Below are 14,581 nucleotides of genomic sequence, written 5' to 3' on the forward strand. Positions count from 1 at the left end.
AAATGGCTCTGTACCAAAATGTCTCTCAAAGAGCGCGCTCGTTTGAAGGTGATAAGAGGATTCTCAGGTACGTCATTCCCTATGATATCATTTTTCAGGATATGCCAATGCCTCTTCAGAATAATTCTGAGTTGTTGGCAGTCCTGAGAATAAGGAGTGACCATCCTGAATTTCTCTTTATCATTTTGCAACAATGTCCTGTTGTACCCCCTGGGGGTACAACAGGACATTGTTGCAAAACACCCTAGATAGGGTTAGGATACCTTTGAGAAGCACCCTGTTTTCTAAAAAACATAAACCGATGAATGATAAAGAGAAATTCCGGATGGTCACTCCTTATTCTCAGGACTGCCAACAAGGCTTTTTTCCTTGTGGACGCTGCAAGGCCTGTGCCAATAGTAAAAGGGTTTATACATATGACATCATAGGGTGTAGACAAAAGAAAATCAATCTGTTTCTAACATGTAGCACGCCATTTGCGGTATACTGCCTGAAATGCCCATGCGGGCTTAAGTACATAGGGAGTACTATCAATCCTGTTAAGTTGCGCATTCTGGAACATATGAGGGCCATAGCAAATAGGGACTTCTCATATCCAGTCGCAAGACATTTCTCCATCAAACATAATAGCGACAGAAGTCTTCTACAATATTATTGCTTGGACGCTATCTCTGATAACATCAGGGGAGGAGATAAGTTGCAGAAATTGCGCAGATTAGAATCTCGACATATCATAGATTGTCAGACTAAAACCCCTGGAGGAGTTAATTGTGGGGAGGAATTAGCTGTACATTTAGGTAGTTAAACAACATGTAACTGTGACTCATATGAACATGTATTTTGTTATCTTCTAGGGTTTTTACCATAGATGATGTATAATTTATGAGAGTAATCGATGATCTCCTTCTATGAAATGGACATAATGCTTTGAGTATGTATATTTGTGGATTTTGTAAGAGTTTGTTAGTGACATTGAAAATTTTTTGTACTTTTATTACTCCAATGAATGACACAGGATGCATTGAGTGGGATAGTATCAAGTAATGGGTTTTGGGAATTGAATAAAAGGGCAACCAGAACGGTTGCCATAGGCCGATCCACGGCAAGATTTTGTTTCCTGCCCAAATATGAGAATATGAGAGGACATTTGCCGATCCACGGCGTAATATGAGAATTAGGTTTCTCATTGTTTTTCTCAATATGCATGTTTCTATTATAGATCTGCTATTTTGTAAAAATCGATATAACATCGACTTAGTACTTATGACTTTTTGTACTAACAGTATGGCGCTCATGCGTCAGTCCTCTCTCTATGTCCCACACTTTGACCTGTGTGTTTTGGAAATAAAATGGCGCCTACAAGCGCAGTGCGATGTAACTACATTGAGGAAGGAAGCGCAGCTTCCGAAAAGCGTCTGTGCAAGTAAAGTTGCTGTTGGAAATCTAAGATTCCCGTGTGTGCAGTCCTTATTTTCCAGACCGGGAGGGATTGAGCTTTAATTTACAAAGCGCGAGGCTCCGACGCGCTTGGACCGCACCCGTCCACAAGAGTGCCACGCATTTTTTGGGGCTGAGAGCGAAGAATATATATCTCCTACTGGCGGTCGCCAGTAGGTAGTTCTAGTTAGGACCTAGTTTCCATAGGAAATCCACAACATTCTATGTGGAATAACTTTGGCGCTGGTGGACGAATCTTCCCGAATTTCTCCAAGAAAATGGCCTGCTCCGCTCCGGTCCTTCCCTTAAAGTTTGGGGGTGATTCGTCAAGTGGAAGCCGAGAAAAAAAGGGGGGTCCCAAAACATGTTTTCCCCATGCAATTTTCCATAGGGACCTTTAGCCAGGGCTACAACGGCTGAACGGAATTACACCAAATTTGGAGAGGTAGAGTTTGGTTCGCAGATTGTGCTTTTTGTTAAATGGTGTAAAACCGTTCAGTAGTTCCTGATAAAATCAAAAGTAAAATCATAGCGATATCTAGAGACGAAGTACAGCACGCGTACGGAAATCCGTACAATTACGAGCACGAACTGCATGCTGATTGGATGTCAACTGTGTCAACACTCCAAACCAGGAAGTGTTGGCAGCCATCTTGTGCCTCGGTAGCACCGAGTCACAAGAAAACAGTAAAACAAAGTTGAAAAATAAGGAAAGGGGCAGGGTAGAAACATGTTGACCCTTTAGGCCTGCTCAGGGGATCTTGCATGGATCTTTAGGTGCAATTTTTTAAATAAAGAAAAATGTGTTGTACGCGTATTGTACTCGTACGTGGTGGAAAAGGAAAAAAAAAAACCTAGAAGTTAGTTTTATTCTTAATGAGCTCCCGGGGGGGGGGGGGGGGGGGGGGGGGGCCTGGCAGGGGGGGGCAAATCCCGGGGGCATTTTTTTTCTATAATGGGGGGCTTGGAAGTGTCCAAAAGGTCAATAGACTGTTTCCCATAACACAAAAGTTTATTGCAATAAATGTATAGAATTTTAACTTGAGCAAAATCAGGATGAATTTGTGGGTGTGGACTGTTTGCTGAAAATGCTGGTGCAGCAGTTGATATGCTTGGTGCAGTAACAGGTGGGTTGGACCTTCACCTCTGTGTTGCAGCTCAAGCAAAGTTGTTGGGGTGTAAGTTCTTCACGTGTCGCTCCATATTTGCCCGTGCCAAAGGAGTATTTTTGAGATGGATCACCCCTTGAAAGAGTTAGGAAAATTTTACAGGTTACTTTTGGAGCATTCACTTTTTTTGCACATCTGGAAAAGTATAAAACTGCCCAATTAGAGATTCTTTCCTCTTCTTTGGACGTTCTTTAGGAATGAAATATTCCTCTGAAGAATGGCTGGAAGATGAGTCCATTGCTGTTATTATGGTAAACTTCGTTCTATTTGACAAGATTCTCAGAAGAGATGCTTCTTTTTAGAAAGTCAAAGTAGAATTATTAAAATGGGACGGAATTTTCAACAGTTGTAATAGGAAGTGTTATGAACCAATCAAATCTCTTCTTTTAAAGTCACATGGCTTTGCGTACGCTTATGCTGTGATTATGGTGCTCTTACGATGCGAGTATGCATGACGTTTCACCGTGATTGGTGTAATTGCTTTTAAAAGTAATATAGGATTATTGGAACTTAAATTTTTTTTCATAATTATCCTAGATAATGTGTTCTGTTAGTATGTTCAATAAATACATAAATATATGTTTTTAAACAATTAAAAACATTTGCGTTTTTGCGTACGGGGCGGCGTACATGACGTCACACGGAAGCTTTGATGCGACGTGTAACTTGAAAGCGTATTCGTTGCGTATGCTGAGAATGATTAGCAGTACAAACTATGGTGCGATCACTCTCTACCTATTAAATCAGAGCACAGGGCGCGCTATGATAATGGTTACAAGTGGTCACTCATTGGAGATCCGGTTCAGCTGTGTGGATTATCCACGGTATCATAACGTTACTTTTTAGCCTGTTTAAGTTTGGGGTTTGCATGAAATACTATACTATAGAAAGATATGGATCTTTAGGCAGCGCTTATCTGCATGAAGCTTGGTTATTATCATTTATATATAGGTGCCTGAGGGAGGGAAAAGAAGTCTATGTGAATGGCGTGGATTGCACAATAGCACCAGATCACTCCTTAATTTGTAGACACATACAATTGCATGGCTCTTGTAATGAAGATGCGCCTAATTTGGCCTGAGTTTTGAAAGGCACTGCGACACCTGCTATCATACCAACGTTCAGTTTACTGGAAACGTGAGTTATTTAATTTGAAATAATGCAAATTGTAGTGCAATGTTAGCAGGCATCGGTTACATGATTACGGTAACTGAGCATGTGGTTTGCTATATAAAAGTTGTGTTTACTCCTCTGCATGGGAAGCTGGATGTTTCCATCTGGCCGTCGATTCCGACCTTGAAAGAAGAGTCAACCAAATGAACCGTATAAGAGCGCTATTGTCTCAAAAAGAGGTCGCTCTTACATCTGCTAGAGAAACATTTGTCCTTCATGTAGCAAACACCCACACAGAAGTGTATGATTTATTAAATACAGACATGCCTCTGTATTTTATGGAGTTAATTCAGAGTATCTTTAATGCGTCCTTGACTACGGGGTTACCTTACTTTTTTAAAGTTAGAAGCAGTGGTCTTGTGACTTCTTTTCAAAGTATATTTTGTGTCTTCTCTGCATTTTTTCATTAGAAGTTTTCCAGCATCTTTGGTGAATTCCGCTTAATACTCGCATTAGTTGCCGGTGTGCTTTTATTAATTGGTTTACTTCAATATGGTTGCACATCCTGCAGCACACGACAATATGTCCTGGCGGTTGCTGCTCCGCAACCGAATGCTTAGTTATTACGGAGCGCTGCCTCTGGCAACATTGAGTGCAGCTTATGGATTATCGTTTTGATTTTCCTTTTTCACATACGTTCAACCGGTCTTCCATTGCCTGAGCTGCGATTTCGACTGGGCCCTGGTTTTGTGTCTCTGCAGTACGGTGTCTCCCAACGCGGATTATGACCAGCTGATGAGTCCCTTAGTGGTTCATGACTTGCTCTGTTCTGGCAGCAGGATTATGGCCTTAGCAGCGATACATGGAGTAATGGGACGTTGGAATGTTTTTGCAGCGGCGCATGACTTCTTGGCACGCAGTTACATTGATGACCCGAGTTTTCCTCCGATGGTGATAGAAGCTCCGGTCGTTAAGGAACATGTATGTTCATTCTCACTATTGAATTGGCTGGCTGAAATGTTTTCAGATGAGAACAATGACTTCCTCTTGGAGGCTGTTGCTACATACTGTGCTTATAGGCTGTTGGATTAAGACTCTGATTTTTCTACCTATTATTTAATATTTAGTTACTGTTTTCTATCAAACAGCGAATCATTTTTTATGCAAATTTGAACTTGACTCTGCTTTTCAGGCTTGGACTCTGCGTTCCTAATTCGCCCACGTTTATATCACGTGGTTCTATTGAGGGAAGGTGTCGTGGGCTGAGCCTTGCACTTACACAGTGTTAAGTTAGCATGGGTTCATTAGAAGGTTAAACGCCATTTTTGCTTTCCTGCTCTGCTTTGCACACGACACGCACTTGTGATATTGTTTAGAGAAGGCTGAGTATTTGGTTTCACATGAGAATAATTTGTTATGCTACATTTCTAGACTGCCTCGCTAGTTTAGTGTGTATAGTGAGAGTATGGAACATCAAGGTTATCTTGGATACTGTGTGTTATTCGGAATGCTCCTCGCACGTTCGACCTATAACACATATGCAGCTGTGGCCACATCGGATATTGGCGCATTTAATAATGTATTGTGGAGGCATAATTAGACACAGTTGGAGAACATTGAGTTCTGCACAAACTGTCAGGATACCAATGTGATCCACTACTGCTGAGTACCAGAGGTATGGGGCCGTCCATGTAATCCAATGAGACCTTCTGTAGTTATAAACTAACCTGGTAGGTAGGGAGGGTGAAATGTAGGTATATTTTAAACCTGTTTCCCGTTAGCAACATAAGATCCTTTCTCCCTTTGTATTTTATGGAATAGTAACAATGCTGACAACCTTGTTTCTGATAATATGTTTGGTTGTATTATCTAAGGTAGTGTGCATGAGATTACGGTGTTCGAAATAAACATTTCAAACTTACACGTGTATTTTACTCCTTGTTTTGGACTGCTGTAAGACTATAATGAAAAGGTGCTCTTTTTATCCACCTTACTTGAGGTAAGGTAACTCGCATGTTCTGGGTTGACTAGTCATTGGTGTTTTTACTATAGGACGAAGAACGAATGAGTCACTGATTGCTAGTCTGGTAGGGGGTTTGGGTACTAAGGTGGGTTTTAGTACACTAATTCATTGAGGTCCTAAGTCTTTATGCACAGTTCTGTGTAGGAGCAGAATTCCTGCAACAGTAGTTACAACAAAAAGGCGTGATAAAGGGCCTTGAATTTGAATCAGAATATGAAATTGAAGAATAATTGATAACCCCAGCCAAGAAAGGGAGCAAGTGTGCAAATTTACAATGCCTTCGGCTGGGGTACGTGTTACAATAAAAATGCTCGATAAAGGCCTGCACTGAATAGGAATATGAAATAGAAGAATCGATAATCACAGCTAAGGTATGCAGCAAGTAGTTGTGTGTATGTGTGGATGATGTGTTGATTGAGTGAAAGATGAAAAAGGTGAAAAATAAGAAAGGCTGGAGACACGCAAACTACCCGCTGCCTTGTCAGTGAAGAGAATCTTTGAATTTCCAGCTCATTACACAGATAGGGTGTTGGATTCCGCAGTGGGAGCAAGAGAAACGAGTACCACATCTAAGGAAGCAAGCTAGTGCATAAAGTACACAGTGTGCGGTAGTAAGGACGCAAGAAAGGACGGAAGTGTGCAAAAAAAAACCTTAGGTTTTAGGCACGTTATAGTTAGGAATTAGTATTTAAAAACCTTGCAAATTCACTGAAAAAAACATAGGCTTTAGCCACGTTATCGTTAGGAATTAGCATTTAAAAAACCTTAGAAATTCAGTGAAAAAACCATAGGTTTCACACATGTTATAGTTAGCTGGATGTTTCACTCATACAAAACCATTGAAATTCCCCCGTTATAGTTAGTTCAGCTAACTATAACTCGCACGCCCGCAATGCACTGCTGATGACGTCACATATTACATCACTCATGACATGGTCAGTGACATCACTCATGACATCTCAAATGACATCACTGATGACATCATCCTTGTGAAAGAGTGGCAGACCTCCGCTCACCCTACTATAACCTTTGATAAACAGATTGACCTATATCAGTTAGAAGAACCTATTCAGTAATTCCAAAATCTACATACATATCAACTCATTCACCAACAGTTCTATATAGTCACTCATCCATGTAGTCACTCATATGTACTCATACACCTATACATATTGTTACACACTAATAGTCATCCATAGGGTTGCTCACACACATACTCACACATGTAAAAAAACTAACATCCATTTACTTCCATATACAGCTATACATACACCACTACACTTACTTCTACATAAACCTACACATACTTACTCTTAAACAATCACTTCTAGAAATACATACTTATTTATATAGCAACTCTTCCAATCTTTCACTCTTGTATATACTCACTTATATACATCAATGCTCACATATACTAGTTTAAAACATATGTACTTACTCATAAAGACACTATTGAGACAGTCATTCACTCACTTTCACACACATACACACTCATCCACCCATACATTCCTGCACACATGCTGTCTTCAAAACACATACAGTGAGTCACTTATTCATGCATCTATGCACTAAGTAATATCCCACAGCGAACCATACAGACAGTCATACTTATACTCAAAAAACAACTAATACCCCATATACATACTCATGTAGCTACTCACCATCCGATGCAGCCAGTTATACACACAGTGAGACAGTGATAGAGATATTTAAATATTTAAACATTATTCGCTACTACATGTATTCACTAAGATACACTTAGTCAGTTATACAATCAATTCTACAAACCAAAACATCCTTTAGACACTTATTTACCCATTTATTCTTCCATCAACCTTTAGATATAAATATATAAAAAATATTTATTTATTTTTTAGAAAGACACATATCACTGACGACTTCATCCAGTGAGTCATTTGAGATGTCATGAGTGATGTCACTGACCGTGTCATGAGTGATGTAATACGTGACGTCATCAGCAGTGCATTGAATAGGTGTGCATATAATGAGTACATATAATGAGTGACTACATGGATGAGTGACTATATAGAACTGTTGGTGAATGAGTTGATATGTATGTAGATTTTGGAATTACTGAATAGGTTCTTCTAACTGATGTAGGTATCTCCATTGTTTTGAAAATTTTAGTTTCTATTTTTCAATCTGTTTATCAAAGGTTATATTAGGGTGAGCGGAGGTCTGCCACTCTTTCACAAGGATGACGTCATCAGTGATGTCATGAGTGATGTCATTTGAGATGTCATGAGTGATGTCACTGACCATGTCATGAGTGATTTAATATGTGACGTCATCAGCAGTGCATTGCGGGCGTGCGAGTTATAGTTAGCTTAACTAACTATAACGGGGGAATTTCAATGGTTTTGTATGAGTGAAACATCCAGCTAACTATAACATGTGTGAAACCTATGGTTTTTTCAGTGAAAATATATATATATATACATACATATACATATACATATATATATACATATACATATTCACACTAGGAAAGAATCTGCTGCTCAACATGTCTTCCAAATAACTGTCCACAGGCAGAAGATTATTTCTGAATTGTGGCAGTACGGCTTCTAGAGAACTTTAAAGATTTAGCACTGCAATCTATATAGGCAAGTGCGAACAATTGTAGACTAGAATTTAATGGGATTTCTCTTGATGGTTACTGTGATTAGAGAGAATGCACTCAAGAATTTTCAGGGGATACAACTTATAGTTTCCTGTAAATTACTTTGAATGTGCAAGTGCAGGAACACAGTATTATCTTAGTTTAATTTACACCGTTAAGCAGTATCAGTTTAGAAGTGTGCAGGACGTGTTTTAAACAGATCAGAAAGATAAACAGAGGCCGTTTGTAAATCCCATTCATAAAAAACGTACCACTACTGGCCAATATGTTTGCTAGACAGATGGTGATTTCTTGTATATTCATTTACAATTTTATACCGGGAAAATTAACCTGTATGTGGTAGAGCACTTTATGTGGGAACGGCTTTGTACAATACAGGACAATAGAGTCTGTATGTGAGAAGGTGGTTCTAACTATATGACCTGCCCGGATTTTTCACCTACTTTTTGACCTTTCACTGTGGAAGAGCCTCAGAACCTGAGACCCACCCACAGTAAATGCATGATATCTGGGGCCCACAGCCTCCAGAGACGCACCAAAGTGCACTGTAAACTGTGTGAGAAAAACAATTCTTCCCTGTCCTAAAGCATATCTGAACTGCTTATGGGTTATCCAGAAATGTCATTTTCCTCTGACTCAGCTCAGAACCAGAGCCCGCCTGGTGTGACCCTGCCGGGCTGAATTAATTACCTTTTCCCCCCTAGCTGCAGGATCAGAGGCTTAGCCCTTCAAAGCATGCATTCAGCAGTGCTTAGGTCAACTCTCCCAGAGGGAGAGGCTGGGCAAAGTTGCTGTACATTAATCAGCCACCTGCCAGGTGGTGCCAGGCACCAGGCCTGCCCCAGACGGGGGCTCCTTTGAAGAATTGCTAGGGGGAGGCCCTGACCGTGATGTCAGCGAGGGGGGGGGGGAAGCAGAGTCCCTCAGAGCACATGTGGCAAGTGACTTCTGGGTGACGCCATTTTGAAGTATCCCCCAAGACTGTTGGAAGGTTGAAAGAGGGGTGATGTTGCACCACAGGATACGGCAGAGGTGCATTCCAGCGGGGACCTCTGCCCCCCCCCTCCCTTAAAAGGTCTTGCACCGAGGGGATGTGCTTTTGCTGTGGAAGACTGGGACTGGAGCATGACACCATGGACAATTAGGAGGAGGAGCCCTCTGACTGACTCTGACCTCTGTCTCGGAGTGACGCCAGAACCAGTGGGGGAGGAGCTGGGCTTCTACACAGGGAGAAGCGAAAGCCAGAAGGAGAGCAAGGTGAAAGGCTGGCACAGGAAGCCAGCTCCCTGCAACCTTCATCAGGAGGCCTGAAGAAAGTGCCCTGGGTAGCTAGAGCCCACCACCAGGAGCAGAAGGAGAACGTGATAATCAAAATCAGCCAACAAGGCCACAGATCTCCTTTCCTGAAGTTGGGCGACCATTGACCTCTACAGAACTGACAAAAAAGCGAGTGGGGTTTCGCCGCCAGTTGCTGATGTGCACCCAGGGAGGGGAGGATCCTGGGGGCTGACCCCCTAGAAAAAGACAAATTTGTTGTTGTGCTCCCTGTGAAGCAGCCCAGGGGCCCAGGACCCCTATCTTGGGTCTGACCCCAAAGCAAAGCCTGGGAACACAGTCGCGATTCCTGCAAAGTTGGCAGGGGCCCAATACCCCACACCTGGGCCCCAGCGAAGATGAAGTCAGAGAGCACTATCGGGCGCCTTTGAAGTTGGTGGTGGCCCAGGACCTCATCCCTGGGCCCCCGGAGAAGAGGGGCGAGCACCACTGCACTCCCCATGCGTCCGCTGGCCGTCTGCGCTACACATGTCTGCCCACAAGAGCAGGCAGATCAGAAGAAACAGGAAGGTTCCCGCTGCAGCTCACATGGGAGCTGGCTGGGCAGGGAGCCATTGAGAGCAGCCGGGTGTAAGCTCCCCGAGCTACTCTCCCACGGGCAAAGTGCACGTGGAGTGCCCAGGTGGGACCAGGCACCCTAGGAGAAGCTGTGGTGCAAGACTGCCCACCCAGGAATCGAGAGCAAAAGGAAAGGTACGGCAGCTCTCCCCAGATCAGTGGAGAAGCCGCTGTTACGATTTGCATGCTCCCCATGGTCCGGTTGCATTCCTTGGCAGCAACTGCTCGTTTTCGGCTTGTAGTGTCCCCAGGAGGATGGGGTCACCACCAACGTGCAACAGATGTGTGAAAATAGCCATTCGGAGTAATGAGAATAAAAAGAGTCTGGTTTTTAATGCTCTCCAGGAATTCAGGATGGAAGTCTTTTTTTTGCAAGATTGAGATTACATATCTTAATTGACTTTTTTAAGAGAGGAAATGTCAACAGTGGGCCCAATCAAAAGTTAAGTGACCTTTTTGGTGGTAGTTCGGTCAAGAGTTTTTGATTAAGGAAGAATGGTCCAATGTATTGGACAGCTATATTTGCACTGCAGATTTTTTTTTAAATTATTTAAACGTTTTCTGTAGTCTAACTGCACAACGTGGTAGCTGTGTTTTGGAGTCTGCAGTGTATATACCTTGGCACTGTCTAAACAGAAAAGTGTTAGGACAATCATGGTTTGTACCCTTTCAGGGAAACCTAGTTCGGGGAAAGTTCATCATAAGGGGATGCAGTATGTAAAATGAACGAACCAGTACATATCAAACACACCTACTTCGAACAAAATACCTATTGCTGCTTATAAAGAAAGATACTTTGATAAATGGATTCACTTTTCAGTAGAGGAGAGTGACTCCATAATAACCCCCCAGATTCCTTAAGTAGGTTGAACGGTTTGGTGATGGCCTTCACCATTAGGTTAGAGGGTTGAGGCGTGATAGCGTATTCATTGCCTACATTACAGTACTCCGGTTGCGAGACACAAAATATTAAATTCCAGAAGGTCAACACTGTAAAAGAACGATAAACCCATCAGAATGAATAAATCTGATGCATACAGGTAATAAAGCATATATACACCCTTACAAATTATAGCCACAAGTGATGTGCTTCACTCTTGTACAATGTATTTAAGTGGGCTGTGAATAAATATTCATTTCAATATGTACAATATACTAAATAATACCCCTGAAGTCATGTTTGTGAATGATGGATTCCGTCTTTACATCTAGATTAATCGCCGCGAATTTATGACATTGCTCTGTCATTAACCGCCATGCTCTTTTCCCTTATTCTAAACATACTATTACGGCAATTCTCAATGCAAAGTTTAATTTGCACTCCAAAGCATTCTGCAGATCTTGATTCTGTATTTGTGATTCTTAGTCGCAAATTACCTTCTTGTATGTGCAAATGTTTGGGTGGCTTGGGGCATTGATCCTCATATTTGTATGGTTAAAGTTAAACAAAGTTTTAAAACATATGTTCGATACACTACAGCAAAACACACTTACTTGATAGTGATCATTCTTCTGTCCACTGTAGCAGAGTCCAATTTTTTTATTTGTAGAATATTCCGAGTCCAGTGGAATCGTTCAGAATTTATAAAGAAGAGTGGCTGATGGACCGCGGAATACACCTCCTCGCCCAGCGGAAACATCCAGACATCTAGGGCTATCCCACACCTGGAAAACATGACTTTTGCAATGTTAAGCTAGGTCATCATCACACAATTTTTTATACATAATTCTCCCCTTCACCCCGTTTTTGCATTTGACATTTCAAACCAACCTGAATCTGGCATCTTGGGCAAGACACTGAACAACTGTAGCAGCGCCAAATGAATGACCCACTGTGGCTATCCTATTGACGTCAATACAGCCCTGAAAAAAGGAGACAAGAAGTTATTCAGCGAACTTTTAGTGACTTTTCCGAACAACAGAAGGGCATGTTGCACAGCATTGCACAGTCTAAGATTTGATTATCACAGACATCAACACATGAATTGGACGCCCAGCATTACATTTAGGAATAAGTGACTTAAGATGTAGCGGGTCCTTCATTAAGTGCATAAAGTGATACATTGTAAAGTATATTAACGACATTTAAAGTGCCCACGTCACCTAATGTTTATAAACAGGATAATTCGGGTCCAAAATAGACAGATATCCTTCCGGTCTGGGGGGGAAATCTCTGACCCTCAGTTCATCCACCGATGCAGGGAATGAACTTAAAAGCTCAGATGAATGCCAGCAGTCCGCCGTGGGTTGTTTTTTGGCCCGCTTGGTATTTTGTTTTTCACATACTTCCAAAGCAGGAGTTTGTGAAAAATAATACCTGATGCACAGGGAGCTCTCTCCTTTTGCTTCGAAGACATGGTGTGTTTCCCTGTTGGTCTTCTGTTCCTATACTTTGCATTGTTGTGAACCCAATGATGTTGACCCACCCTAAATATGGCGGGGTGATCATTAATGTGACCGATTGTCGCTGTAGTAGATGGCGCGCCAGGGGAAGGTTTTCGATGGCAGAGCGAAACTGCCTACGGAAACTGCTAATACTAAATGAGGTATAGAGAACTGCAAATTTGGTGGGGAGTAGCACCAACATATGGTGGTGTTCCCGCTCTTCCAAACTTTAAATAGAGGCCTTACCCTCATTCTGCCCCAAAGACATTTCCAATCCAGTTCCACCTAACTACTTTTCTGATCATCGCCTTCATCTATCGACTCATTTTAAAGTTACTCTGTACTCTCTTCCTGTTGTAACCTTGTTTCTGCTTGTTCACCTCTTTTACATGTCCTTTAGGCCATCTTGATCTAGCCCTTTTATCTTAGGACAATGATTTGCTTTCTGGAATCTTAATCCTCACTCACTGGTTTTTCGCTCTACCTCTCGGATGTCTTGCTTACCTGTATTAAGAACTCACTTCTAATGTAATCCATCATGCACTCGCTTTCCAGGAGTCTGCCCTTTTAATTATTGACATTTTATAGAGCACCACTCTACCAAATTTTCTGACTACTCTACAATACAAAAATCTTGGAATCGCAAGGTAACCTCTTCAGCAAAACATGTAGCAAACATTTGTCTACAAATAAATACAAGAGAATATCAGTTGCAAATCCCTTATAGAACTAAGTTTAAGAGTAAGGAGGGAGAATGGGGCATGTAAATTGCAGTCGTTGGAGACGCTGTAGTAGTTGAAGGGAGAGGAGATGGGTTGGAGGATAAGTGAAGCGGGAAGGTTTTAAGAACAAGGAGAGTGAGATATTGTGATTAGTTGAGTCTCCATGCTAGGACGAAAATTTACTTATAACCATGAATATACACTCAGATGAGGGAGAGAGGTTGTTTAGAGATTGCGGAAAACAGGAGGAGAGCTAAGGAGGGCATTCTAGATAGATATTTTAATCAATTTAGTTTTTCGTCCTTTGAGAAATTGAAGATAATCCTTAGCACATCTTATATCAACAGGAAGCGAGTTTTATATGGATGGCGTTGAGTGGTTCATTTGTACAAGAAGTAGTGCTGGTGCCCAAAGCTCAGCAAAGATGCCTGTGCCCTGCACTGCATGCTAAATACCAAGGTGTAGTATCGGGAATTCACCTCAGGCCTCTTTAATTGACTGCCAAACACTCCGTCTCCCTTTATTTCACTCTGGTGGGCTCCCACTTTCTCCCTTTGTGATGGGTTTTTCTTCTTTTTCTTCCTCCGACTTTACTCTGTGTTTTTTTCTCTCCCCTACTCTCTGGAAATGTCTGATGAGAAAACATAAAAGTGCTGGTCCATAAAAATTTGTGGCAGTAGGCCCCGCCTGCAACCACCGGGTCAAATTAGGCACTGGGGATGCTCCAGAACGATGGTGTGCTTTAACAGATTTAAATAGTTTTGCTTCCAGTCTTAGCTTGCCACTTATGATCTTGCTTCCTCTCGAAACGTTTAGAGCGGTTTAGAAGTTTTCCAGGTAAAGATTGTGCGTGGCCTTGAATGTGATTCATACCAGTTTGGATTTTATCATAGCTTCACGAGGGAAGCCAGGGTATTTTAGGACTATAAATATGTGGCCAGACTATGTGGTTCTGCCCTTGCTCATTCCTCTCACGCATGTATGTTCTATTTTGTCTTTCCTCCTCACTGAATTTTAAGTAGGTGACATTTTGCATTCTCTGCTATGAACCCATGTAATGTATATATGGCATTTTATTACTTTACTCTTGTAACTGTCCCCCACCTGTGCAGCCCCATAATGCCCTAGTGACATTCTCACACTATATAAGACCGTAAGCATAAAAGGAAATATCTACCTTCACACCAAGACAATA

The 14,581-nt window shown here is 41.8% G+C and overlaps 1 protein-coding gene across 3 annotated transcripts in view; it reads right to left on the bottom strand.

Moving 5' to 3' along the window:
• Positions 1 to 14,581, bottom strand: part of PLA2G7 (phospholipase A2 group VII) — a 324,365-nt gene that overhangs the window by 59,799 nt on the left and 249,985 nt on the right. For all 3 annotated transcript variants that reach the window (XM_078647671.1, XM_078647670.1, XM_078647672.1), the window contains exons 8-9: positions 12,051 to 12,142; positions 11,774 to 11,944 (exon numbers count right to left, since the gene is read on the bottom strand). In XM_078647671.1, the coding sequence (XP_078503797.1) occupies positions 11,774 to 11,944; positions 12,051 to 12,142 (263 nt within the window). The remainder of the gene's footprint in view (positions 1 to 11,773; positions 11,945 to 12,050; positions 12,143 to 14,581) is intronic.

This window comes from Lissotriton helveticus, chromosome 6 (genome assembly GCF_964261635.1).
Source record: "Lissotriton helveticus chromosome 6, aLisHel1.1, whole genome shotgun sequence".
Lineage (NCBI taxonomy): Eukaryota > Metazoa > Chordata > Amphibia > Caudata > Salamandridae > Lissotriton > Lissotriton helveticus.